At 42.0% G+C, this 27,200-nt stretch overlaps 1 protein-coding gene across 2 annotated transcripts in view; it reads left to right on the top strand.

Moving 5' to 3' along the window:
- ELMOD1 (ELMO domain containing 1) overlaps positions 1–27,200 on the top strand; it is a 448,590-nt gene that overhangs the window by 331,083 nt on the left and 90,307 nt on the right. For both annotated transcript variants that reach the window (XM_086935243.1, XM_086935244.1), the window contains exons 5-6: positions 14,758–14,855; positions 22,339–22,468. In XM_086935243.1, the coding sequence (XP_086791369.1) occupies positions 14,758–14,855; positions 22,339–22,468 (228 nt within the window). The remainder of the gene's footprint in view (positions 1–14,757; positions 14,856–22,338; positions 22,469–27,200) is intronic.

The raw sequence follows: 27,200 nt of genomic DNA, 5'->3' as shown, positions 1-27,200 counted from the left end.
ACGTTCAAGATAGTCCAGTACGATAACCGATAGTAAGGATGCAGTGCTGCTCAATCGCGGGTGCCGCCCTCTAGGAAAGGGCCAACCACCAATCCATTATTTATTTATTTGTTTTTTTATTTAGTGTGCTTTCTACCCTCCTGCAGAGGACTGTTTAGGGCTAAATCCCCAAATCTGCCTCCCGAGGGAGCCAAAAGACTGTGGGCTTTAAATGTGTGTGTGTGTCCGGGGGGAGGGGGGTGCACCTCGATGTCAGGACTGCCAGGACAGACTGGCTGCCACTGCCCCTTTGTTTTTTTTTCCACCCCTACTTTCTAGTGTTCTTCATGCGCTCCTCCCCCGAGGCTGACAGAAATTCACCAATCTGGGCCCCCGACTAAAACACTGTTTGAGTTTTGCATGTGAGGCTAGGACAGGCCAGGACCCTACTCTTACTTCTTTAATTTACTCCTGGTGTCTAGTGTATTTTCTGTCCCTCTCCCAGTCTGCCCCCCATGAGATTAGAAAAACGGTGTGGTCTCTGTGGGTATAGGATGTGGCTCAATTTGAGGATGGGTTAACCCCTTTTCCAATCTTTCCCAATCTGCCCCCCTTGGGGTTAGAAAGACTATGCTGGCTTTAGAATTGGGGTGTGTCTTGATGCAAGGACTGGTCAACACCCGCCCCATGCTTTAAATATATTAAAAAATCACTAGTTTCTGGTGTGTTTTCTGCCTCCCTGTAGAGTGCAGAAAGGGTAAATTCACCTAATATGCCCCTGAGGAAGGGCCAATAGACTGTGTGAGCTTCAAGGTCAGGAGTGTGGCACAATGCCAGAAAGGGCAGCTGCCATTCATGCATTTACAAATATATCCCCAGCTTTCATCACCAATGCCCCCTGAAGGGCAGATTCAGCGTCAATACCCATTCTGCCCCTGTGGGATTAAAAAGTCTGTGTTGGCTTTAGGTGTAGGGGAGAGTAGATTCAGGGTAATGCCCCGTGGTTGGGCATCATCAGAGGAATTTGTGGGCTTTAGAGGTGAATGATGCACCCTGCTCCACGAGGGGTGGCCCCGGCCCTACCCTTGAAAATATCCATCCCTCTTCCCTCACCTAAAAAGCGGTGAGCAGATTGGGGTTAAATTCCAATTTCATAGTTTTGGTAGGAATCTTATGGGATCCTATAACATCCAACATTTTGACCCATCATTTTTACACACCCCAGAATTCAATTTGTGGTTTGACAAACCAAGTAGGTTAAATGTTTTGCCTTACAGGGAATCTTAAGAATTGGTGAACAACTAAATCTACCTTTCATGGATGACTATTTTTCCAAATCCTTAGGGTACCTAAAGTAACATTATAGGTGGTTGGCCACTTGTGGCATCAAGAGTTGACATATTTCTCCAGCCTTAACCCCTCAACAGCCTCCTACCACTAAAAGCCTTGCTTACTTTCTACTCCTCACAGTTTCTTCATGGCCCGGCACTCATAGTTGCAAGGACACTTCCAGGTGTACCAAATGTCAAACCTGAAGTGGCAAATATTTGCTACCTCTGCTCAATGTCCTTGTCCACTTTTAGGACATGCTCTGGTTGCTGGTTTTTCTTGACTGTCTTCTATCCTACTTCTATCCCTTGTGTTAATTATACCACAATTCTATTCAAAATCCTCCCACTCTACCCTCATCCAACCTATCACCAGTGGTTCATTTGTAAAAATAAATAAGCACCGGAGCTCTTGTCAGGAGGCAGCTTGTACCAGCCGATTTCTACTGTTAGCGCTGCCTAAAAGAGAAATATGAAAGCGGGTAAAGGATGTTGCATAATGGCCAGAGCTGCCGACTTCAAAGCTGGGGAACCAGGTTCGAGTCTAGGCATTGACTCAACATCCTATGATTCTGGGCAAATCACTCAATCTCCCCTTGCCCACCACAAATTAATGTGTCCTTAACTGGTGCTCATGAAAAGCACCAGTGTTGATGGATAAGTGCCGGTGCTGAGCACTGGAAAACACAGGCTCAAATTAAGTACTGCCTACCCCCTCCCTTACTGAATGTATTTTATCATGATTCATACCCTCAAAGGTACTCTGAAACCTACTTGCCTTACCATTTGTGACATCGCATCTCATCAGGTATGGATGCTTTGAGCTTTTGCCTAACCTGCATGTCTGACACCCTCTCCCCTAAAACATTTGACCTCAGAAAAACAATGCAAGCTGGTTCAACCCTGAACGTAGTGCAGTCAAAACAATGAATAGGATTTGTGAGTGCAACTCAATGATGCAGACAAATAGGCATACCATTTCAATTCAGATACAGCAAAAGAAAAATTGACAGTGCCGAAAAGCAGATTATTTCTACAGCATGTCGACTACACCCATTAATGTACAAAATTAGTTCAGGATGAAGCAACTCTTCAGCATGTGCAAAGATTATCTCCAAGTCCCATGCATTGGGCAACTCCCTTTCCACCTATTCTCTGATAAATACCCTGCTTTGAAAACTTTCATTTCTTGCAAAGCTCTTTACTCTTTACACCCCCCTGCCTACTATCAATCCTGCTCATGCCTTGCTCACCCATTTCCATCTCTGTCTAAGTTTCTTCCACTCTTCTCACCAATTCTGGTAGTCTCAGGCAGACAGTCCTGCTCTTTATGCCTCCAAAAACCAAATTACTACACAGTCCTAGATACTTAACGGCCAAACAGAACTTTTACATTTTGTTGAATTTAGCAACATACAGGGCTTGGCATAGGTGAGGGTTTATCCAGGCCTAATAAGGTAATTTGGGGCTGATTTAAAATTTGCTGTATGGTTTTCCCTCATGAGGGCGACTGAATAAATTACTCAGTCGCCTTGACAGAGTACCTGGCTGCCAAATTTTGAAATGTCCGTCAGTTTGATGGACATTTCGATCATTCACAGAAACTACTGTCAAGGCGGTTCTTGTGAATGTATTATAATTTTGCTTTACACCTCATCTAGATACTTATTTAATTTACAAAAACAAACCCCCAAAGTGGACTTTTATTTATGAAAATAAAAAAAAGCAATGCCCCCCTCGCTATGGTGAGAGGGGCATATGAGGTTTTTTACTGCCCCTTACCATCAGGGTTGGCCTCTTGGTGACAGGCAGTAATAAAAATATATATATCTGCCTATCTAAATTTAGTTGGCAGACATATAGCCAATTCTCTGATGCACCTTACTCTATCAGATGGTCAGATTTATATGGTCCGCCCACATATAAATTTGACAAGCGGGCCATTATATTGGCGTTAAGCATTCTCGGGCTCTTTTGCTGCTCATACTGCTAATATATAAATCAGGACCTAATTATGAAGTGGTTCTCCTGTTTCTTCCCTGACAGATCTCAAATAGATTCCCTACCATTTTTTCCAGGAAACTCAAGATTTATTCCCCCACCTTGATCACTCTCGTCTGCTCCTTTCCGATTACTTGTTTCATCCCTGCTAATGACTCCCCAATCATCACAGTAATCTTCAGATAAATCCATTCCAACCACAAGTGCCTGGAAAAAAGCCTTGTTGAAGTTGCGCTCGACCATTTTATGCAAATGTAGACAACACATTGACTCTTATCTGTTATAATACTTCCTTCTCTTTAACAATCTGGTGGCCACCTGATTTAGCCCCAACTGCTGTAGATCCAATAATATAAAGAAAATGGACAGTCTTCTTGATGCACAGTTAACCCTAACTTTCTTACCTGTCAGTCCTATAATCCATCCGTGTGACAAGGGCTTTGTACTCGCCCTTCCTGATTATTCAAATAGACTAATACATATACTCCAGCATGCTCTAAGCACGTCTAACCCAACTGGGCTCCTAGCAACCCCTCTATTTGCTGCTTTCTGGTCATTAGCTCCTAGTCACTCAACAAATCAGTGTCAAGGCACACTGATTCCTTTATTGGGACTAAACTGATGTGCTGTTTATCTAACCACATTTTCTGCTCAACTGAGGAACTAATCTTAGCAGTGCCACCTTTCATGATTGTACACTACAGCAGGCATCTTCCTGTTGCTCCATAGATGCCAACCCCACTTTCAGGCTACAGGCTAGCACATAAATCAACGTCTTCTCCAGTAACAGACATGCCAGTACTATATGCTCACTCAATGAGCCACTCTTTTTTATTCAGAAGTGGAATTGGGGAGGCCCAGCCACCTCCTGTGTATCCTGGCCATACTAATGTTTGTAGCTTTTGGGGCTTATTTTGATGTCTGGCAGAATTACTTCTGCCTGACACTGACTCGGTCCTGGGAACGACCTACACCTGGTCAGCTGTACTGACTGACTTATTTCAATGCAACTGAACACAGTTCAGTCTCATGCTCCCTTTCCTCAATGGGAGCTCGTGGTATAGCCGTAAACCGGCTGTAACACAAGCTCCCATTGAGGAAAGGGAGGTGCAGTTCATCCCTGCACCCGGTGGCCACAGGGTGCAGAGATCAACTGGGGGGCACAATAGGTGCCCCCTCCGCCTCCTACCGGAGGCCGTGCACTAAAGGGGGCACTGCTGGGGCCCCCAAATACGCTTTCCGACATTGTTTCCATGTCAGGTAGGCCAGCATGGAAACCATGTCGGAAAGCGGGTATCGTAATCTAAAGGGCAGTAAAGCCTGCCCTTGAGATTACTAGCTGGATTCCGACTAGCGGACAGGCTCTCTGAGCCCGTCGGATGCCAGCCGGAATGACCAGCAGGTTTACTTCCGACCGCCTCTATCATAATGAGGTGGTCGGAAAGTAAACCGAGCGGCCCATTACGATGCACCCCTAATGACTTCGACTGCAGGTCAGAGTCTTTAAGGGCAGCATCATAATTGGCCCCTATGTGTGTTGTTCATTTTTCAACTCTTGACCTGACTGCACAAACATGCCTGATGGCATGCACACCTATTCCCTGCAGCTAAAAAGTACGTAGCAACATGGTCCATGTCACAGCACAAATCACTACATATGATCCAGACATTTCTAACATAGAAAATAGTCTGTCTAAGCGCCTGCACAGACTCTTCCTTATAACGGTGGCTTGTGCAGTGGTTTATCAACATAATGGTAACTTGCATGACCTCTAGTTTGTTTCACAAAAGCCTTTGTGTCGTACGGGTTCATGCAGAAGCAACTTTGATTGAGTACCAGTGACACAATGTTGCACAACAGGCGGGACATGAAATTTACTTTGACATGTGTCACATCCAATCCCACAAGAATGTATGACGTTACGGAGCATACATTTACAATGCATGCCTTTACAATGCAGTTTTTACATTGCAACATCCTTTACAACGCATGCCATGACATCGCATTTTCAGAAACTACCTTTACAACGCATTCCATTCCATTGCATTATATCTTTACAACGCATACCATACCAATGCACACCATTACATCGCATTTAAGGTAAGTGTTGGATAGTATAGGGGTAATAATTACTATTCTACCTCCAGTGAGTGCAACAGTAGGGTAAGTGTTGGATAGTGTAGAGGTAAAAATTACTATTCTAACTTCAATTAGTACAACAGTAGGGTAAGTGTTGGATAGTGTAGGGGTAAAAATGAGTATTCTAACTGCAGTGAGTGCAACAGGAGGGTAAGTGTTGGATAGTGTAAGGGTATTATGAGTTGTAAAGGTATGCATTGTAATGACTTGCGATGTAGTGACATGCGTTGTAGTGACATGCAATGTAATGACTGCGTTGTAATGATATGCTGTATAAAGGATGATGTGATGTAATGACTGCTATGTAAAGGTAGTGCGATGTAATGACTGCGTTGTAAAGGTTGTTGCCCATCCCACAACCCTTGCAATAATGCATCAAGATAAGGGATTTGTGGTTGTCTGCAATTATCAGGGGAGAGGATGTAGCCTAACGGCTAGAGCTGTTGACATCGAAGCTTGGGAACTGGGTCCAAGTCTCGGCAACGACGCCCAGCATCCTGGGATTCTTGGCAAATCACTTAATCTCCTCGTGCCTAACTAAAATTTATGCATCCTTGTGTAAAGCAACTGTTGCTCATGTAAAGCTCTCTGATACCCAATATCTTCTGGTCGAGTTTGCGCTATATAAAACGAAAAGATATATATATATATATATATATATATATATATATATATATATATGATTCCAAAACGGCGTGCCAAGCGCGCACTCAGGTACAAAATCCACACCAGACAGCAGGTTAGTCAACTTGAGTAGGGTTTATTCACGCCATAAGCCCTACGTGACGCGTTTCGCACTCCATGAGTGCGAAACGCGTCACGTAGGGCTTATGGCGTGAATAAACCCTACTCAAGTTGACTAACCTGCTGTCTGGTGTGGATTTTGTACCTGAGTGCGCGCTTGGCACGCCGTTTTGGAATCATATTGTTACCGGTTACCTCACCGGCAGCGCGCCACCCCCACGAGACGAGGGATACCCCACAGAGGTGCTCTTTGGATTTATATATATATATATATATATATATATATATATATATAAATATATATATATATATATATATATATAAATAAATATATATATATATATATATATAAATATAAATATATATATATATATATATATATACGTATATATATATATATATACATACATACATATATATATATATATATATATATATATATATATATATATATATATATATATATATATATATATATATATATATATATATATGCACAAATGCAGCTCTCTCACCAAACCAGCGCAGCAGCCGCCACAGCAATGATGGGAAAGAAAGCCACGCCACTCCAACGTCCGTTATGGGCTAAAACGATTTATTGAGCGCTCAAGGCCACCAGATCTTACGCGTTTCGGGCGTCCGCCCTTGTTCACAGATCAACAGTCAGTAAGTTCACAATGGCTTAAGTACAAAAAGTTTTCCCGGGCATTTTTTTCACAACCACGTGATAGATCGACATAAAAGACACACTACGTAGCTTAGGCTAAGGCAGTCTTTCTTCTGAATCAGTGCCATGATAGATATATACATATGAATAGAATGACAGCATAAATGCGCTATTGAAATCACAATCAAAATACAATTCATTTTATGATTAAAAAATAAATATATTGTAATCTATAAAAATATATATACATTTTTATAAAAAACATGTGAATTGAGACACTGTGCAAATATCGCAATTGTAGTAGTGTTAGCAATTGGTCACAAATATATAAATGGCATGCTGTGTGCAAAAAGAAAATAATGTCAAATCATTAAAATCTAATGCCAGTATGTTGCACCAATGCAATCTCAAATATATCAGACAATAGGTCTGTCCGATATGATATCAGCATGAATGCTTGTTGTATTGATTGTGATTGATTATGTGTACCATGGTCACTGAATTCCATCGTGAAATACGAAAGAGTTAAATGACTGCCTATAATCATGCCCCATTGGTCTGTGTCTAAAATAGAAGTGAGAAAAGGTTTTGGGAATGTGTGTGCCCCCCAGAAAGAAGGGAATAAAATGAAGGGAAAATGTTGTTTTTTGTAGTGAATTTTTTTTTATATTATTTCATTTTGTCTGTTTAATATCCAAATGTGAATAGGAGTGAGAGCTCCTTATCACTATTCAACATGTAAGCCATGATGAATGAAATTTGATTCAGTGAATATAATTCTACACAGAAACTGAGAAGGAAACAGGAAAGATAGGCACTGGCATACTAGCTGAAAATAAGTATGAATTAACCAACAAAAAGGCGTTACAGGAACACATGAAGGTCTTCCGTGGTGTTAAGACCGTTTGGAAAACGGCTATCCAGTTCAAGAATGAACTGGGATTCCAATCTCCTGAGCATGAGATCCCTATCCCCCCCTGATAGGTTTTGGTACGGAGGCTATGACAAAGTATGTTAAACAGTCAAGATTATTCTGGTGGATGGCTTTAAAATGACGTGCCACAGGGTATGAGCTGTCGTTGTTCACGATGGCTCGAAGGTGTTGTAGAATTCTGACATGCACCTGTTTGCCTGTACTGCCTACATATCTAAGGCCACAGGTGCATGTCAGAACGTATACTGCAAAATCTGTTTTGCAGTTGTGTTTCCCTTTAATTTCCACAGGGTCAGGTCTAAAGGGTGTAGAGTATTTGGTGGTGTTAATCCCGAATTTACATGCTCTACAACTGGAACAACGGGTAAAGCCAGGCCTGGCCATCCAATTGTCTTGTTTAATTAATTCAGGAAAATCCCGACTCAGTTGGGTTCTCATGCTTGAACCTTTCCTATAGGTGATATTAGGTCTATCCGCTATTCTGGGGGCCAGCACCAAGTCAGTTTTTAAGGCTGGCCATCTTTGGTTAATGATAGAGCGTATTTTGCGTTCCTGTCTATTGAAAGTCAGAATCAATCTAGGTGGACTATTGCTTGATTCTGTACTTGCTTCAGAACTAGATTCTGAGCTGGATAAAAGAGATTCCCTGGGTCTGCAGTTGGCTTTAGCAATGGATTGCTTAAGAACTGATTCTTTGTATCCCCTTTCCCTGAACCTGTCAAGAGCTTCAGTAGCACAAAGTTGATAGTCCTCATCGCTACTGCAAATTCGTTTAAGCCTTAGCAGTTCTCCTTAGGGGATATTGTTGATGACGTGGCGGGGGTGGGAGCTGCTGGCGTGGAGTGTGCTGTTTCCAGCAGTACTCTTGCGATGCAGTTTGGTACACAACTTAGAATTTCTCACAAAGACCTTAACATCAAGGAACTCCGCCTCTAATTCGTCAATGTGTGATGTGAAGTGTAAATTCTCATTGTTGTTGTTAATTGATTGTATGAAATTTTCTGCATCGATCCGATCCCCCCTCCAAATAATAAAAACATCATCGATGAAACGCATCCAATGCAGTACATTGTTGGACATGATGTCACTGAAAGTGACATTGAGTACCCGCTCCTCCCACCAGCCAACGTGCAAACACGCATAGCTGGGGGAGAAGCAGGCACCCATAGCCACTCCTCTCTGTTGTAAATACATTTCTTTGCCAAACATAAAGAAATTGTGATGCAAGCACCAATTTGTCAATTCTATTAACATCTTGTTATGATTGTAACAATTAATAGATCTGGTTCCCAAAAAATGTTCAAGTGCTCTAAGCCCGGCCTGATGGTTAATGCTGGTATAGAGTGATTCTATATCGAGGGTGATTAGTAATAGATCCTCACTCCAGGGAACATTTTTGATTTTATTTAGGAAGTGACCAGTGTCTTTAATATATGATGGCAAAGTTTGTACCAGACTTTGGAGGAAATAGTCAATGTATTCCCCAATGTGTTCAGCCACACTGGAGATTGCAGAGATAATCGGCCTCCCAGGGACAGGGCTCACCATTTTATGCACTTTAGGCAACAAGTAAAGTTTTGGCAGTACAGGGTTTTCAACATTAAGAAAGTTAAATTCCTCTTTGGAGAGCATGTTTTCCCTCCTCCATTTGAACAACAGTTTTTTAAGACTTTCTTTTGATTCAATATATGATTTCATGTTGGATTTGTTATAACAAGTTCCATTATTGAGTTGTCGCAAGGCTTCGGCAAGATAGTCTTTCTGTGGCCAAATGACCACGTTGCCACCTTTGTCTGCCATGGTCACTATGATGCTCTGATCTTTACTTAGCTTATTAACCAATGTAGTATATGCTTGTTCTTGGTTACTTCTGTATCTCTTCTTGTGTTTTACTTTATGATACAGTTCTTTTAGATCCTCAATGACCATGTCATGAAATGTGTCTATTGAATTACGAGGCATAACTGGAATGAAGGTAGACTTGGGTTTGAATGGACTTAAATTCATTCCTACCTGAGATATTTGTGCTGCCTGGAGTTCCTCTTGGGTTGCCATTACCTCAGCAGCCGGTACCTCGTTCATTGCCAGTTGATGCAGTGTTAGAAAGGCTCTTGTATCTCCAGCTGGGACATCAAGAGAACTTGTTGCAGTTCCAGGCTGTTTGGAAGGGTTGTTCTTATTGCCATCCTTAATGTCAAAAAATTTCATAAGTTTTAATTTCCGAATGTAAAGAAAAATATCCACATGTGTTTTCGTGTAGCTGAAGTCTGATACAGGACAATAACTAAGTCCCAAACTCAAAAGCTGGTTTTCTGCCTCAGTTAGTACGACGGTGGATAAGTTAATGATTGTATTCTTTACTGTTTCTTTTTTTTTTTTTTTTTTTTTCTTCTTTCTTCTCTCTTCTCTCTAATATATATATATTCAGTCTTGCCAAACTTGTACGATTTGAAGAAGGCGCTGACACCATGAATCTGAATCCAAACTCGATTTATTCGATCAGTGTCTGCTTAGACGCGTTTCGGCGTTGCCGCCTTGTTCACTACATCTGCACCTACATTGAGTCCATACATATATACAAAGGAGCCATGGGCGTGTCTATCAATTAGCATACAGGTTAGATCCAGATGTTGCCATGGTTACATTGTGGCAAACCCTGTATGTTGAAAAAGTCTTTTCTCAGTTTTTACCCTTATGGCGAGCATTATATCAGAAATATTTTTTAAACATATTCTAAATTACTAGAATCACCAAAACATGTGTTTAAAATAATATTCACAACCTTTTCATCATGTAGCATGTTAATATTCACAGCTAACAAAAAGGTAACTTAAAAAACATTTGCTGGAATTTCCGTGAGAAAATTATAGTTTAGCACACTTTGCTGTGGTTTCCCCGTGCTCTTGCCATGGATGTTCCTAATAAAAGGTCCTTTCCTAGTAGGCCATCTGGTTTGCCTGTATCCCATTCTCTTACAGACGTCCCAAACATGTCAGCGTACATGTTCGGAGATAAACCAGATTGGTCTGAGTGAGCCGCGCTAAGCCGCAGACCAGATGTGCCGCTATGTAAGTACTTTGCGCGTTTAGCAATTCATGTGTTTGAATGCCTATTGATGCTGCTCGTGATCTCTCGGCTAAGGTTACTGCATTGCTGCCCAAGTGGGCTTAACGGCTCACCTATTGTTCCGTGGCAGTTACAAACATTAACGTAGGTCACTGGACATTGTGTGAATCACTACTGTTAACTTAAATACAGTGAAGCTTAATTATACGAACCATGCCATATCTGGAGTTAGGGGTGGGGTATTGCGCGTGTACCTATTAAGAACAAACATCCAATTCGTACTTCTCTGAGTAGAGTGAGTGGTTGGGGGGATACGTAAAGCAAAGTGTCTAAGTGTGTTGTAGGGTATAAAAAGGGTGATAAGTGCTGTGTGTTCAGGCATAGTCCTATGTCTGAGATGTGCTCTTATGTGCCCATGTATAACCCGTGAATCGTGTAGTAGGTGAACTGCAGATGTTAATCGAATGGTAATCGGGGGAAAGAAATGCAAAACAGATGTGTCGAAATCTACTAGTTATAAGTGGACACTTAAGGCTTCGTCCGCATTCAGGCCGAATGGGATCTTAGAGTTCAAAAGTATAATGTACCTTGACTCTAGGCGGCGCAGCGCTAATGGGCGGTTGCCTCCCCTCATGTTTTTCGGAATGCTATCAATTACAAAATATTGGATGTTTTTAGCATTACCATTATGGGTCTCATGTATATGTCTGGCTACAGGGTACGTAGGATCATTATTGGCGATTGCTCGCAAATGCTGTAAGATCCGTACGTGTGCTGGATGAATGGTGGAGCCTACATATTTCTTACCACAGGAGCATGCTAGCACATATACTGCGAAGTCTGTCTTGCATGTGAATGCGTCCCTCAAAACATAAGGTTTAATCCTGAACGGGACTTGAACTTTAGTGGTGTTCACACCGTGGGTGCAGGCTTTACATTTTGAACACTTTTTTAAGCCCCTTTGGGAATCTAGCCAATTTTTGGTCTTTTTGAGTGCTGGCGCATTACAGACCAGTTCTTCCCTCATAGATTTTGCCTTTCTGAATGTTATTAAAGGACTGGTGCCCACTGATTCACCTATGCTTGTGTCTCCCCGAACTAGGGGCCAGTGTCTTCTCAGGATTTTGCGTAGGTTACTATGGTATCTGTTGTAACCAGTTATTAATCTGGGAGGGTCTTTACTGTTGGGATCTGTTGTTATTTTTGTCGTTGTCACTGGGAAAATTAGATCTTTCCTATTTTTTCCTCTGCATTTGTCTTCGGCCCTTTGGCAAGTGCTGTTAGTGTACCCTCTCTTCCTGAGTCTTTTAAACAACTCTTGTTTGGCATTGGAGAGCCCTTCATTAGTACTACAGTTTCGTGTCATTCTCAGGCACTCAGCATAGGGAATTGACTGTTTTAATGGTGTGGGGTGGAAGCTGTGCGCATGTAGGAGGGCATTTCCTGCGGTAGGCTTTCTATATGTACGTGTCTGTATTTTGTTGTCTTGTACATACAATTCTAGATCAAGGAATTGGATATTAACAGCGTTTGTGTTACATGTAAACTTTAGGTTCAATACATTTTCATTCAGAGCCAGTGCAAATCTTTCTGCTTCTTCAACACTACCTTGCCATAGAATAAAAATGTCATCGATGTACCTTTTGTACATCACCACATTGTTTAGCATAGTGTCTTTATGCTGGACTTTCAGGACCTGCTCCTCCCACCAGCCCATGTGTAGATTCGCATAGCTGGGGGAGAAGCAAGTACCCATGGCTGATCCCTGGAGCTGTTTATAATGAAGTCTGTCAAAGATAAAAGTGTTATTTGTCAGACACCACTCAGCCATTTCCAATAACATTTGTGTGTGGTGATATAGTTCAATGGGTCTGCTTCCAAGGTAGTATTTCATGGCATTGAGGCCGTCTCGGTGTCTAATACTGGTGTAAAGTGATTGGACATCCAGTGTCATGAACCTATAGTTGTCGTGCCAGTCAACATCAAAGATTTTTGCCAGAAAATCACTTGTGTCTCTGATGTAGGCAGGGAGTTTTTTGACCTCTGGTTGAAGGAAAGAGTCAATGAAAATGCTCGTTTTTTCAAACAGGCTGCCAATCGCTGATATTATCGGCCTCCCAGATGGTGTTTTTTCGTTTTTGTGAACCTTGGGTATTAAGTACAGTTGAGGTGTGATCGGATAGTCATTCTTTAGGTAATTGAACTCGTCCTTACTGATGAGGCCCATTCCCTTCCATCTATACAACTCATTGTGATACTTTTCTTGGACGCCTACGTTGTGGGTAGGGCTTACCCTTATATAGCAATCCTTGTCTTGAAGTTGAGTCAGGGCTTCCTGGTTGTACATTTGGAGGGGCCACAATACCACATTGCCCCCCTTGTCTGACCATCTGACTACCACATCTGATCTTGATTTGATCTTTGTCATTAGGTTGTTATATTTCCTTCTGTGGTCTTGATTTTCTTGCCAATATTCTTTTGTGCTTTGCAGGGACAGATTTTTATATATATATATATTTATATTCAGTTCACTTGGCATAGTAAATCCATTGACAAAGTCCATAGCAACATGATCCAGGATTCATTGATAACTATCATGTACAAAGCTGGACATTTTCCATCATAGGTCTCTTACTACATAACCTCCTGGCCACCGTGCTATCTCATCTTGTGACAGTAAAGACTGGGACTACTACACTTTTAAGTTCCAGTTTTTTTAAGTTGTACCCTAAGCAAATGAAAGTACCATAACAAACATAACTTGTGGTTTTCATACGATTAGGTTTTTGTGATTCCCAACCCCTGTGCTAACATTTTCTGCCTTTTTGCCAAATGTTGGGAGTCATTTGGGGACACACGTAGATGTGCTTGTGCAGATTTTCAGCGACAAACTAGCATTTTTAACCTCGATTACACACACAATCTCAATTAAATATAAATAAGTGGAGTTTCATTTAAACATGTGAGTGTGATCTTTTCTACTACTTGATAGCACTGGGAGAGACAGCTGTGGAGAGGGTCAGAACCTGAGGCAATCCAAATTATATTTCTGTCTCACCATCCAAAGGAATAACTGTGAAAGTGTATAGCAGAAGTAGTATTTGAAAGACAGGAGGTGTAAAGATTAGGCATCAGAGGTTGAGGCACACCACCCATCCAGGCCTTTGAGCAGAAATGTGAGAATTGTGAGATGATCGCTGTGACAAAAGGATATGTCTGGAGCAATGAGCATGGGGAAGCAGCGAGTGGTAAAGAATGGCCTCGTTATCAAGGAAGCAAGAACGGAAGAGGCCTCAGCAGGCGCTTGAGCTGAAAGGCATACTGATGTTGGCAAGCACAATGGAGAAATCATACTTTTTCGTCACAGCAAATGAGCTGTGAGTGCAATTCAAAGAAAGAGAGGAGTCCCTTTGACACCACCGTCGCTCTAATTGCATGTCAATGTGTTGGAAATTTCTTTTGTACCTGCTTTGCATGTACCGTAGCAATCAGAGATGGAACAAACAGCAAGGCCCATAAAAATTACATTTTCTGCCTTGTAGTTTCCTTTACACATATCTTCTTCCTTAAGACTCCCAGCTTAAAATGAATGAATGAACAATAAGCTGGATTTGTAGAGCGCATGGCTACTCCGAGGAGTGTCCCGGCGTTAAAAGAGAAAGTAAGAAGCAGAGACTGGAAGAATTAGATGGTGAAAAGCCACGTCTTGAGTTGTTTTCTGAACGGCCTCTCACTTATAATCTGATTCAGTCCAATGTACTCTAAAACACTGTCTAAGAAGGCATGAGGTTGCCTTACATCATCAGCAATGAGTCATGATTTTTCTATTGGTTGTTGATGTCATTCTGTGGTTATAGTAGGTCCATAAATGACTAACTGTATTGGTTTTACTCGGCAGCTCCTGCAGACAGCAGTCAGTGCACACCTGGATGTTATAGAGAAGACCGTGGATGACATCATGACTTTGAAGTGCATCAACAGCGATACTAATCCGCAGTAAGCGACATATACTATTAATTTCCCCTGTGGCAACCAATACCTGTATCTCCTACGTCCTTGTCCCGACATTACTCTTGAGGTAATCACCTCCAGACAAAAATAAACAAACCAGGAAAATGCTTTCAAAAAATGCCCAGCCCATTGTTCTTTGGGCACCACAAGGGGCTTGACTTTCCCAGCATCCACCTGTTTTGTTTTTCCTGCCTCTGATTGAGACTTGGGATGCTAGGACCCTGTGGAGGCTCCTGCTGGACTTGAGTCCAATTTGCTTTCCTTCTCTCCCCTGATTGTCCATTGATGACTTTGAGACAAAGGAGTTGGGGGCGAGGGGGGGTTAATTTATTTTACATAAACTTCAATGCGTGGTAAAGTTTGGAGTCTGCCTATTCTATTTCCAGAGACCTTTTGAGCAGAATATGTATATGAATCAAAACCTTATATATTGAGGGGAGCTGACTTGCAAATGTTAATGGTGTAATTTTTCTGTGTACTCCATGACCACCGTTCTCGGCTGTGATTTCAGGATAGGCAAAAGCGAGACAGTAAGTGGAGCAATTTTATTGATGTTCATTAATTTCTGAGTATGCATGCTTCTGCCGCATTTCAGTTTCTACAGAATGAGCACTGTTTGCCAGATTGGCAGGTAAGTATGTGTTTTGCTTGGTGGGGGTTTACTTTTCTGTCATTTACTAACTGAACAACACACTGTGCTGTATGGGGAGGGAAGGGGTGAGTGGAGGGGTTCCTTGAACTGCTTTATTATCTCCTGTGGTCTGTGGCTGCTTCTGATCAAGAATAAGTATCGAGAACACACAAGTAAACACAATCATGTGGAATCCTCTTCCTCACTATCATCTTATAGCTCTACTTCTCTTGCCTACAAACAGAGCAAAAATGGCGAGAAAGAGAGATTAACGAAAATTTATAGAAATCCCCATAACCTTAAGAAGAAACCCAGGAAAGACTGGGGGGCAGATTTACGAGCCCCTTGCGCCACGTTTACGCCACTGTTGCGTCATGCAAGGTGGCGTAAACGTGGCGCATCCCTACGAGGCATTTACAACGGGACGCGTCTATGGAGATGCGTCACGGTGTAAGGCCCTGCGCCATATGAAACCTGCGTCAGGTTTCATGTAGGCATTCCGGTGCAGGGGGGGGTGTTCCGTCGCAGGAACGCCCCTTGAAAGTGACTCAGTGAAATCTACAAGATTTCCCTGAGTCACTTTCCCAAAGCTGCTACGTCAATTCCTTACGCCTGCTTGAAGCAGGCGTAAGGAGTGACGCACCATGTAATGTATGGGTGGCCCCTGTGCATTACACGACTCCAGCAATGCGCAGCCCATAAGCCAAAAGATGCGTCACGCATCTGCCCTTCCTTGCATCATGGTGCGCCGCATTGTAAATGCGGCGAATCATGGGTGGTGCAAGGATGGACTTGCGTGACGTATCTTTCCTGGCGCATCTCTGCCGATTTGCAGAGATGCGTCAGGCAACGTAAATCTGCCCCTCAGTTCCTTGAGGTACTACTTCTGGCTCAGGGGTTAGAGGCGGCAGACCTGGAGCTTGAGTTCGGCCCGGGACCAGGGTTCAATTCCCCGCCTCGGCGGGTCTTGGGCTCAAAATTCCACGGACTCGTTAATTCTCGCTCCGGTGCCTTCTCAACTCACGGGTTCACACTCTGCGACTCTGGGCAATAGCTTGCTTAATCTCCACAACGGCCCCTCGCGGTGGGATGCCTGGCTTTCACCTTGTGGATACCCTGCCAGGGTTATCTCACAGGGGAATACCATGACGGGTTCCCTAAGCAAGCGCTGAGATGCCCCAGGGTAAGTCGTGCGCTATATAAGTTTCATTCATTTCATTTCATTTCACTTCTCCAGAGACATTTCCCTTCTTAGACTGGTAGATTTGGATAGTAAGGCAATGACTAAAGGAGGAAAAAGGTAAATAAAATGGAAAGGATATGCTCTGCAGTATCCTTTCTCATGTTCTGAGGTGCAAGCTATTTCATCTAATGTTCTTTTGAGTTTCAAAAAGCTGCTCAAATGGGTTTCCCTGTTTATCCTCATGTATGGATGTAATTTTGAGAGAGTTGAATGACCTAATGAGATCAACTTCCAGGCTTATTTCCAAAAGCTGCATCAATAAGAACAGATGGAGGACAGGTTACCAGACTTTGTGGTGGTTGATTCCCTTGTGGGGAGTTTTCGAGGACATCCTTGGCTAATGATGTTATGATCAAGAACATTACAGACTAGTTTCCTCATTAAGAAAAGCATACATGGGCTTGGACCTGGCCCTCAGAGCCGGGGTTTAGATAGCCCATGGTACTCAGTCATTGATTCCTGAATTCAAGAGTCTCTGTAAAGCCATTGAAGAATGAACAGAATGCTCTGCTGCCTTGGAAGGAGTGGAGAGACAGAGGTTTTGTCAGATGTCTCTTTTCATATCATTAGAGCATCAGCTCAGTCAAAAAGAAAAGTGGTTTCGGCCCATATGAACCTTGTGTTGAAGGATTTGCATAAGGCTACATCAAAGAAAGTGGCAGTTCTTCCTGTTCCTTTTAAAAAAGTTTGGTATTTTATTTCAGAATTAGAAGAAAAGTTCTTAGTTTGTTAAAAAAAAGTTGCACTGTTTATCCTTTAAGTATCAGCAACATCAATCTATATCTTCAGGATCATCTGGAAAATCTTCCTTTACACATCCGTCGAGGAAACTGCAGCAATATCATGCACAGGCTTTTCTGGAAAAGGTCAACAAAAGAAGAAATCAAGTTCTCTGAATAATTAAGTCCATTCCTAACTAGGCTGGGAACATCCTGACTATTTCAGTAGGTAGACAAATTCCAATTTTCCGGGAAAGTTGGGACAAGTCTACCTCGGTCACGTCGGTGCTTCAAGTGAATTGAGAGAGATACATCATAGAGTTTGTCTCTACCTCTTAGAATTCGGACATCAAATAAACATCATGTTCCAGTTGTCGGGAGAAAAGAATTGCATTTATGAATGCCATTCAGGAGTTACTAATTAGGAAAGCACTGGATCCAGTTACGGAAAAATGCGACAGGAATTAACTCAAACCTCTTTGTGGTACCGGAGATATCATGGTAGTAAATTAGAAATTTCCGAATCAGTGGGTGAAGGCAGTATCTTTCAAAATTGAGACTCTTCAGAACGTAACCTCTCTGATCCCTGCATCATGATAACAGTGGACCTAATCAACCATTATTTCCACCTCTTGATACCTTTCCTCATCAAAAATATCTGAGATCCCAGAATCAGAATTGGCAAATTTCCATCCTCCCATTCGGTCTGAAATCTGCTCCTTGAGGGTTTATGAAGATAGTGGCATTATGGTTTGCCACTATTCATTTTCCAGGATTGAATGTGTATCCATACCTTGATGACTGGCTTCTCCGTGCACCATTGAAATCTCAGACACAGGAGGTGTTGAAGACAATTTAGAAGTGTCAAACCCAAACACATATTTGTATTCAACTGGAAAAAATGTCAGCCAGTTCAGCTGAAGGACCTTATCTTAATAGGGGGTGTGGTTCAATACTAAGTTGGACATGATGTTTCTCCAAGACCACAGAGCTGCAGACTTTCATGTCTCTGTCACCACTGATATTTCAGGTGAGATGCAACCAGATCAGGACTCCCTTACCAAGGTTTTGCTCTCTGTCCCAGAGAAAGCAGCATGAGGTGTGGATGGCATGTTGGTCAGTTGGCCTAAAAAACTGCTTTATACATTCCCTCTAATCTCTAGATCAGGGGTCTTCAAACCGGTCCTGGAGGGCCGGATCCATGCCAGATTTTTGGGATATCCCCATTGAGATACATGTAGTTATTTTAAAAATCTGGCATGGATCCGGCCCTCCAGGACCGGTTTGGAGACCCCTGCTCTAGATCACTGGAAAAGCTCAGACCAGACAGGGGGTCGCACAGGATAATTGTGCTAGTTCTCTTTTGGACAAGGAGGTGGTGGGTCCCTCTTTTGATGTCCTTGGTTCTGGCTCTCCAGTGGCTTCATGCTCTGGCTCCCCTTACTTTGAGGATCAAACAAGATCCACTTCCAGAATATCTTGATCTTTTGGTCTGGAATTTAACGGGGAAGGGTTACAAAGGAAATGTTTGCCTGTCTACCTAAGTGAGGTTATACAAAAATCTTGTCAGCCTCAAATTTAAAGACATTTCTAGACATTTGAAGAGCTTTTAGAAATAATGTGATGCTCATTCTATTTCTGTTTTACGGTGTGATTTTCCTTCCATTCTTCAAATCCTGTAGGAAATCCATACATATTATACATATGTTAGAGCACAATGGTCTTCTAGCAGAGCTTGCAGGGTTTTTTTGGAAACTCTAAGCGAAGTTGGATGTCTTGTTTCTTGTCTCATGGACAGTTTTACCCTAGCTTGTCCTCCAGGGCTTTGACTCCACCTTGGGATTTAGCTTTGCGTCTTCAGGTTCTGCAGAGACATCATTTGAAGCTCTAGAAGCAGAAGATATAACAATGTCTGACCATGAAATTAATCATTTTACTGGAAGTCACTTCGGTTGGAAGGATGGGTGAATTAGGAGTGTTGTCATGTAGAGCACCCTTTTATGTGTACTTCACAGGCTATCCTAAGGTCAGACCCCAAGTTTTTCCAAACTTTCCTACTCCTTTGATTAGGCAACACAAGGTAATCCAACCTGTTTGTTTTTCTTCCTCTTCTTCTCAGGAAGAATAATTGTTGTACTATTTAGATAAGAGGAGGGCTATTCTGATCTATTTGCAATGCCATGACAAAAGGAAGTCTGACCATTTGTTTCTTCTGGCGCTGCAAATCAAGGCAGGAAAGGTACCTGAATGACCATCAGTAGATGGATTGTTTCTACAGGTGTTTTGGAATTTTCAATTGTTGGCCATGAGGGAATACAATGTAGATCTACCAGGGGAATTGACAGTTTCTTGTGCATAGATCGAAGGTGTGTCATTGGCAGACATCTACATAGCAGGCATGTTGGATTATACCTAAGACTTGTGTGCAGCATTACAAACTTCAAGTCATTGATTCAGATTAAAATAAAGTTGATGTGGGGGTATCGATTATTTTCTAAGTCTTATTTCTATGAAATCACTGGTTGTTGCATTATACCCAGTGTTTTAAGCCATCTTTTATTATATCACCAATCCCTTTGTGCCTCATCAGTAATGAAAAGAAGGTACGATGTAGAGGTAATTTTTCCAATTACTTATTGGCAATCTTCATTACCGCACATGTAATCCCTTTTACAAGGATGTCAGGAATAAGAGTAATACAATGTACAGGTATCATGAACATTATGTAGTTCAACTTTTGTCAAATATTCAATGACTTCTTTTTAAGTACTTAATTATACTTTCTTTATGTATTGCACAAATCCAATTTTTTCTTAAAAATACAAATCTTTACTTTTAGCTTGTTTATTGTAAATCGTTCATGGAACCCTCCGAGTAGCTATGCCGACAGACATAATAGTTTGAGATTAGTAGATGTTATACCAAGTACAGGCACTGAGTGTAGAAAGAGATTAATGTGAATAGAAACATGCTCTTTACACATTTCCTTTATAGCAGTGAATATCTATCTATCAGGGCTTCTGATACGTACTTTTCAAACATTTGTTGAGCATTTCTTTCTACAATTAAGGACATTTTCGAGAATCTTGAATTGAAACCGACTAAGGTGCTAAACAGTGAAAAGCACTGACCCTTTTTCCAATACCTTGAAAATCAAGAAAGCTATGCTGTCATAACTACAAAAAAAGCAATCTAGTTGTTTCTAAGTCAGCGAATGGTAATTATTCCCATGAGTTAGGAAAAACAGGATACCAGACATCTCAAAGGTGTACTGTTGAATCTTTTTCAGTTCCTTGCTCTTCGCTCACAGATTCATGCCTGCAGGCTTCTTGGTCAGGTGGTGAGCACCAGCATGTATAAAACCAGGGGTGCTTCGCAAGCTGCTGGGAATAGGAAGTTGCCTCCAGGGCAGAGTAGCTTGTGCATAAAGAGGGAAGATTTGCCAGACTTTGTTATGCGCATCCTCCTCCTATTGCAGTGTATGTGACATGCTTGAGACCAGAAATTATGTTTAATGTTATAGGGTCAGATCTACAGTGTGGCGGATGGTACTATGTCTATCAGGGTGGGGAGGAAATTACATCCGCCACCCTGAATGACTACCATCTACCAAATTTAAAGATCACCACTGGCCCAGTGGAGATCTCTGTATCTTGACAGAAACCACAATCATGGCGGTTCCTGTTAAGGCATAAAACGTTTGGTGGATGGGCGCCATCAGTTTTAGTAGCCATCGACCAGACGTTTTATTTTTCAAAAATAAACTCCCAAAGTCTTTGCTTGTTTTTGAAAAATACAAAACTAATTACCCCACACTCAGGAAGTATTTTTCCTGGTTGTGAGGGTTATCATTTGTTTTTTTCTATCCCTCACCACCAGGCTTTACCTGCAGGTGACAAACAGAACAAAAAGGACATCAGAACCTCCAACCTAACTAGGGCGCGCGGTGGAATGTCCTACCTTCGGTGACCCTACAGAGTATGGCCGTCAGAGAAAGCCTTCCGTGGATGGAGACAATGGCGTCTCCTTCAATGAGCTGATGGACCTCTTGATCCTAAATAGTGTGGACCGATTGTCATTTTTGGGGACATTGTGTTTACAATGGAGGATATTTTATGCCAAACTGTAAATTACCCTCAGAGTTGTCATGTTCAAACAGTGGTCTGCAAATTCAATGCACCGTTATCCGAGCTGATGAATTCTCCACTGGCACTACACCACAGCCTCATTTTTATACTTGCATTGAATCAAAGGCATGAAGGGCACTCCTTTGTTAAAAAAACATAAAAATATGAAACCCGAAAAAATAAATCCAACAGCAGGAATTCTTTTTTGAGGCAGAGCTTATCTGGCTTTGTTCAGAGATGAAACAAACCTCTGTATGGCCTACATCAAGTTCCCCTACATAATGCTGCCTCTCTACACCAAAACAAGAAATATAGACTGGGTAAAGGGTGGCACCGGAAAAAAACTTGGCACATGGGAAAGGCAATAAAATAGGTGCCATGATGGGTGTATTAGGTCACAGGAGAACTCCGTCCTTTTGAAAAAAGCATGGGGAATTTAACACCAGTAAGTTACAAGCACTGTGTGTGAAACGTCAATGGTAAAATCACATTTTTCCCCGTAATTAGACTTGCATCATCCTTTCATTCTCCCCATCAATTTAAAACTATACACATTTCTGAGGGTTTTATGTTGCATTCAGTGATGCCATAATTTAAATTGTCCATTCATCTTTCTGTACTAGGGAATTCACTTATTCCTATCCAGACAGCTTTAAATCAATACATAAATACGTTGTTTTATCATTCCAGTTACCTTTAGAGGGATATCATGTATTTAAGAATTCTGTTTCTTCTTTCCTTCTCTTAGGTTAGGAGTATCATTTCAGGCCTGCCTCCTGCAGATTGTTGGATACAGAAACCTGACAGTAGAAATAGAAAAGCTGCGCAGAGAGCCGTATGATGCCGACAACCCAGAACATGAAGAGATGCTGTTAAAGGTCAGTTTAGGACAACATTTGTGATCCCTTTTACTTGCATACCATAGCTGAAGTGGTAACTATCACTGATGAATATGCCCGATGTAGGTGGCCATTTACCGGCCGGTAACGGCCGAATTCGGCCGTTACCGACCGGTAAATGGGTTTTCAGATGTAGGGGGCCTATATTTTACCGATTGTGTAAATTTATCGAATCGGTAAATTTACAGAATCGGTAAAATACCGAATCGGTATATTTACCGATTCGGTAAATGCACATATAGGTGGCACTCCTAAGAGTGCCACAGGCCCTTTAGAATCGGTATTTTACCACCCAATCCTATTGGGTGGTAAAATACCGAATTCAGGTGTGCATGCACATGTGTGCATGCACACCAGTGCCATGTGACACACAGACATGCCCTTAGGGCATGTCTGTGTGCCACATGGCACACGTGCCTGAATTCAGGGTGCTAGAGGGTGTCAAAGTGACACCCCCTGCACCCTTGCAAAAATCGGTATTTACCGAATCGGTAAATACCGATTCGGTATTGACCATTGATTCCTATGGGCTTCAATGCCCATAGGAATCAATGGGCTTTACCGATTCGGTATTTACAGAATCGGTAAATACCGAATCCTAACGATTTGGTATTTAATGAATCTGAAATACCTACATTTTACCCCTTCTAATTTACCACTTCTTAACTACCTAATCGGTATGATTCAGTATTTTAGAAGTGGTAATTTAGAATTACCTACATCGGGCCCTTGGTCTCTTGTGGACATTTATTAAAATAAACACTTACTATCAATGGAGGAGCTGCCGGCCAGTCACTGCAGGGAGCCAATCACAGGAAGGACATCTACAATTTGTGGGGCGGATCTGATTACTCCGAATAGACACATGTGTCAACTTCATCACTGCTAATAAAACAATTAGTGCCCATTGTCTTGCTGCAGCAACCCCAGACATTCAGGGAAGAGAGCAGGAGGAAATGGGCGCTAATTGTTTTATTAGTTTATCAAGCAGATATAGAATTACATTAGGTTGTCTCAAAAGGCATTTGAACTTGCAGGGTCTAGAAAACAATAAAAGAGTGACGCATCATCAAAAGTTTATTAACACACCCAGACTTCCCAAAAATATTTGCTAGCTGCTTTCTAAAAAAAACATTTTTAAGAGTCCATAGAATGAACTATGGGGTCGATTATGATGGTGGACGGACCTGCGTCCGTCCGCCACCCCCGAGGTGGAGGGACCGTCCGCAGGGGCAACGGCGTTCCCTCCGTTTGAATTAGGATGTGACCGCCACCCTGGCGGTCACATCCCGTATAGTTAACTTTGCAGCGGGTGCTGCTTTAAGCAGCACCGCCCGTAAAGTTAAAAATGCATGCTGTGCATTTGCATGCACAAAGCAACAGGCACCGCGCGGTGCCTGGCGCATTGTGCATGCAATTGCAGGGGGGTACCATAGGTACCCCCATTGTGCACCCCCCCTTCACCATGGGGGCCCGCAACGGGCCCCCAAAGCAGGAACAATATGCCTTTTTGTGGCGGCATTGCCGCCACAGAAAGGCATTCCTCCAAGGCCATCCTAATATGGCTGGCGGTGTCTGATAGACACCGCCACCATATCAGGCCTTTTACACCGCGGTCGACTTGCGACCGCGGCGGACGGTATTCCCCTCCGACACGGTCCCCTTCGCCATTGTAATATTGCGGGGGGAAGAAAGGTGGCGGACGGGCAAGGATGGCGGACGGATCGCCACCGCCTGCATGGTGGTGGCGATCCGTCCGCCATCCTAATGGACCCGTTTGTTTGGCAATAATACCGTAGATTTACCTAGGATGCCATAAATTGGATTCATTTGTGGTCCTAAAATTATGTGTGATGTAACTGGAGAAAATATAGATATTCACAAAAAACCAGAGTAAACCTGAATTCTTTTTGCCATGTGTGCTTCACGTGAGGGAAAGGTAATTGTTTTTTTACTTGGGTATATTTTGCCCTTACTAAAAATGTTTGTTCACATCACACTTCAGCTTTGATAAGCAGTGAACTTCATTTTTTCTGGACAAACATTTGGAAAGCTGCTAGCAAATATTTTTGGGAAGTCTGGCTGTGTTAATAAACTTTTTGATGCGGCGTCAATTCTTTACTGTTTCTAGACCCAGCAAGTTCACAGGTCTTTTGAGACAGCCAAATGTAATACTAGATCTGCTTGATAAACTAGTAAAACAATAAGTGATAGCATTTTTTCTGCGTACCAGTTGATATTGCAAAACATGTAACTAACTTCAACAGGCTTTATTATTGCCCAATGTCTTGCTGCACTCTTCCCTGAATATCTGCGGTTGCTGCAGCATTTGTCACATCCCTAGGCCTATGGCCGTGCGCGGTTGGGGTTGATCACAGCGTCTGGCCAGGCTCGGGGAGGAAGGCTGTTTTGCCCCCCACTCCTTTTTTATGCATTTGGGACCAATCAGATGGGGTCCCTATGGCCCTATTACGCTATGGGGATTCGTTTCCTCCTCCCCTTTAGTAATATATGCACCTCTCCTGGGCCCTGGCATGCCCCGGGAAGTTTTAATAAAAAAAAGTGCAGGTTACCGCTCTTTGTTTTTTGCTGTGGATGTGCAGATTGTTATGTCTTCTTTTGCATTTTTTGTTACGACTCGGAACCGAGTCCCAGGTCTGCCACCACCCCAACCACTTCCTGGTTGGGGTGGTGGCAGCCATCAGATCGCTCAATGAGATTTGCCGGCTCTGTGGATCCTCTGCGGCGTGATATATACAAATTTGTTGGACCTTTATTTCTCCAAAACTACTGAACGTATTTACATCAAAACACAAAAAGCACTCTTTTCGAACCAAGATCTAGCATTCTGCCAAATTTGGTATAAATCTGTGATTTAGGGTGTAGCTGTGTCCAAATTTCCTATCGAAAAACGAATGGGAAAAAAATATTTTGGGAACCCTCTCTTTCTTGGCTCCACTCCACTTGACAGATCACCCCATAACTTTCCATGCAGAAAGTTGTCAAAAAGTAGCACTTTTTTGGAAAGTTTTTGTGTGTTGTGAAGATTTGTCAAACAGCACTAAAGGTATTAGCAACACAAAAAAAGGTATTTCCTATGGAAACACGATCCTAACTATAACTCGCCAGTATGTATGTGTGTGTGTGTGTGTGTGTGTGTATATATATATATATATATATATATATATATATATATATATATATTTTTTTTTTTTTTCAAACACAGTGACCACTCATCTGAAGCGGTCCAATCACACTCCGCAAACAGTAAGCAACACCGGCTTTCTTTAGTCATTCAGTTTTATTGCATATTGTTATTATGCCGCAACACCCAACGCAGGATGCCTACGCGTTACGGCTTACGCCTTCACCCAGGCATCCTTTCAGGCTCAGAGTGCAGCATAATTTATGCAAGAGAGAAAGAAAGAACTCTGGATAGTTCCCAAGTTTAAGTGGAGAGCAGGTCCTATACAGAGCGTCCTTCTACACCAGGGACACTCTGAATCTGCTCACCTCAAATGTCTGTTTTTCATGCAAAGTTTTTAGGTTTAGGATTAGGACAGTACCATCTGGACAGAGCTAGAAACCAAAAAAGCCTGTTGTGATGTTTACTGCAAAGTCTTTAGGCATAATATTAGCTAGTGCCATCCATGCCGAGCTGAAAAATTACTAATGCCTTTTTACCACTCCAGACACAGTATTTGAATTGGTAAAATACCATCCAACCAACTTGGAAAGAATAAAATCAACTCCTGACATGCGCTTCGCTCTTGTCATGAGCTCTTCAGAGAGTTATAGATTGTCCAGACACAAGAGAGTAAAAAAATACCCTTTTGGGCTTAGCGTACCGCATAAATTAAGCGAACAAGGAAACAAGGAACTCCGGGTAATTTTTCAGTAAATTTCTTTAAAACGATGGATCTACCTTTCTCAAATAGAAAATAAGTACTTTGCACTTGTAGATCATAACCTCAGAGCACCTAAGTACAAATAGCTTTATGGATCAGACCTTCATTCGTTGCTCTCAGTTCCGTGATTAGGATATTATGGGCCCCTTTCCTAAGAAGTTTGATTTGAATAGGAATGATTAGCCTTTGTAGAATTCTTGACTTATTTCTGAATTCTTGGAGTAAGCCAAAAGTATTACAAGAGCATGTTGCAGAAAAATCTTTGTGACTTAGGTACAATGTTACCTACTGACGATACAGTGCTGTGTGTTACTTAGATCCTGATTTTCATTTTGTATTTTTTTCTTGTCTGAATACAAATGTTTTGTATAGCTCTCCAATAATGTTTTGGTTATGTCTGCACTAAGCAAATAATCTAATTGAATGTGTTAGTAAAAAGCTTTGACAACTATCTACAGTCCTGCTTCAATGTCTGTAATTTAGTATAGTTTGTTGCCAAACTGCACTGCTTTCAAAAGCACAACAACTTTCAATTTGGACAGTACATGAGAATAAAAAGAGCCACATTCAATAGCTTTCCAATTGTCTGTTCAAAATGGATTTTATTGTTCTGATTTTGGAACTTGGCAAACAGGTCTCAATTAAGTACATTTCCCAAATTCCTTTGTGTGCATCTTTATAATTCTGTACACACATCTGCTAATGTTATTCTTGTTCTCAACTACTGCTTAAACTGACGTTTCTAAAGCCATGTGTTAATAAATATAGTTGGACATGGGGTAAAAAAATAATCTATGTACATT

The sequence above is a fragment of the Lissotriton vulgaris genome, chromosome 8, assembly GCF_964263255.1.
Source record: "Lissotriton vulgaris chromosome 8, aLisVul1.2, whole genome shotgun sequence".
Lineage (NCBI taxonomy): Eukaryota > Metazoa > Chordata > Amphibia > Caudata > Salamandridae > Lissotriton > Lissotriton vulgaris.
This window is presented reverse-complemented; position numbering and strand designations above follow the sequence as displayed.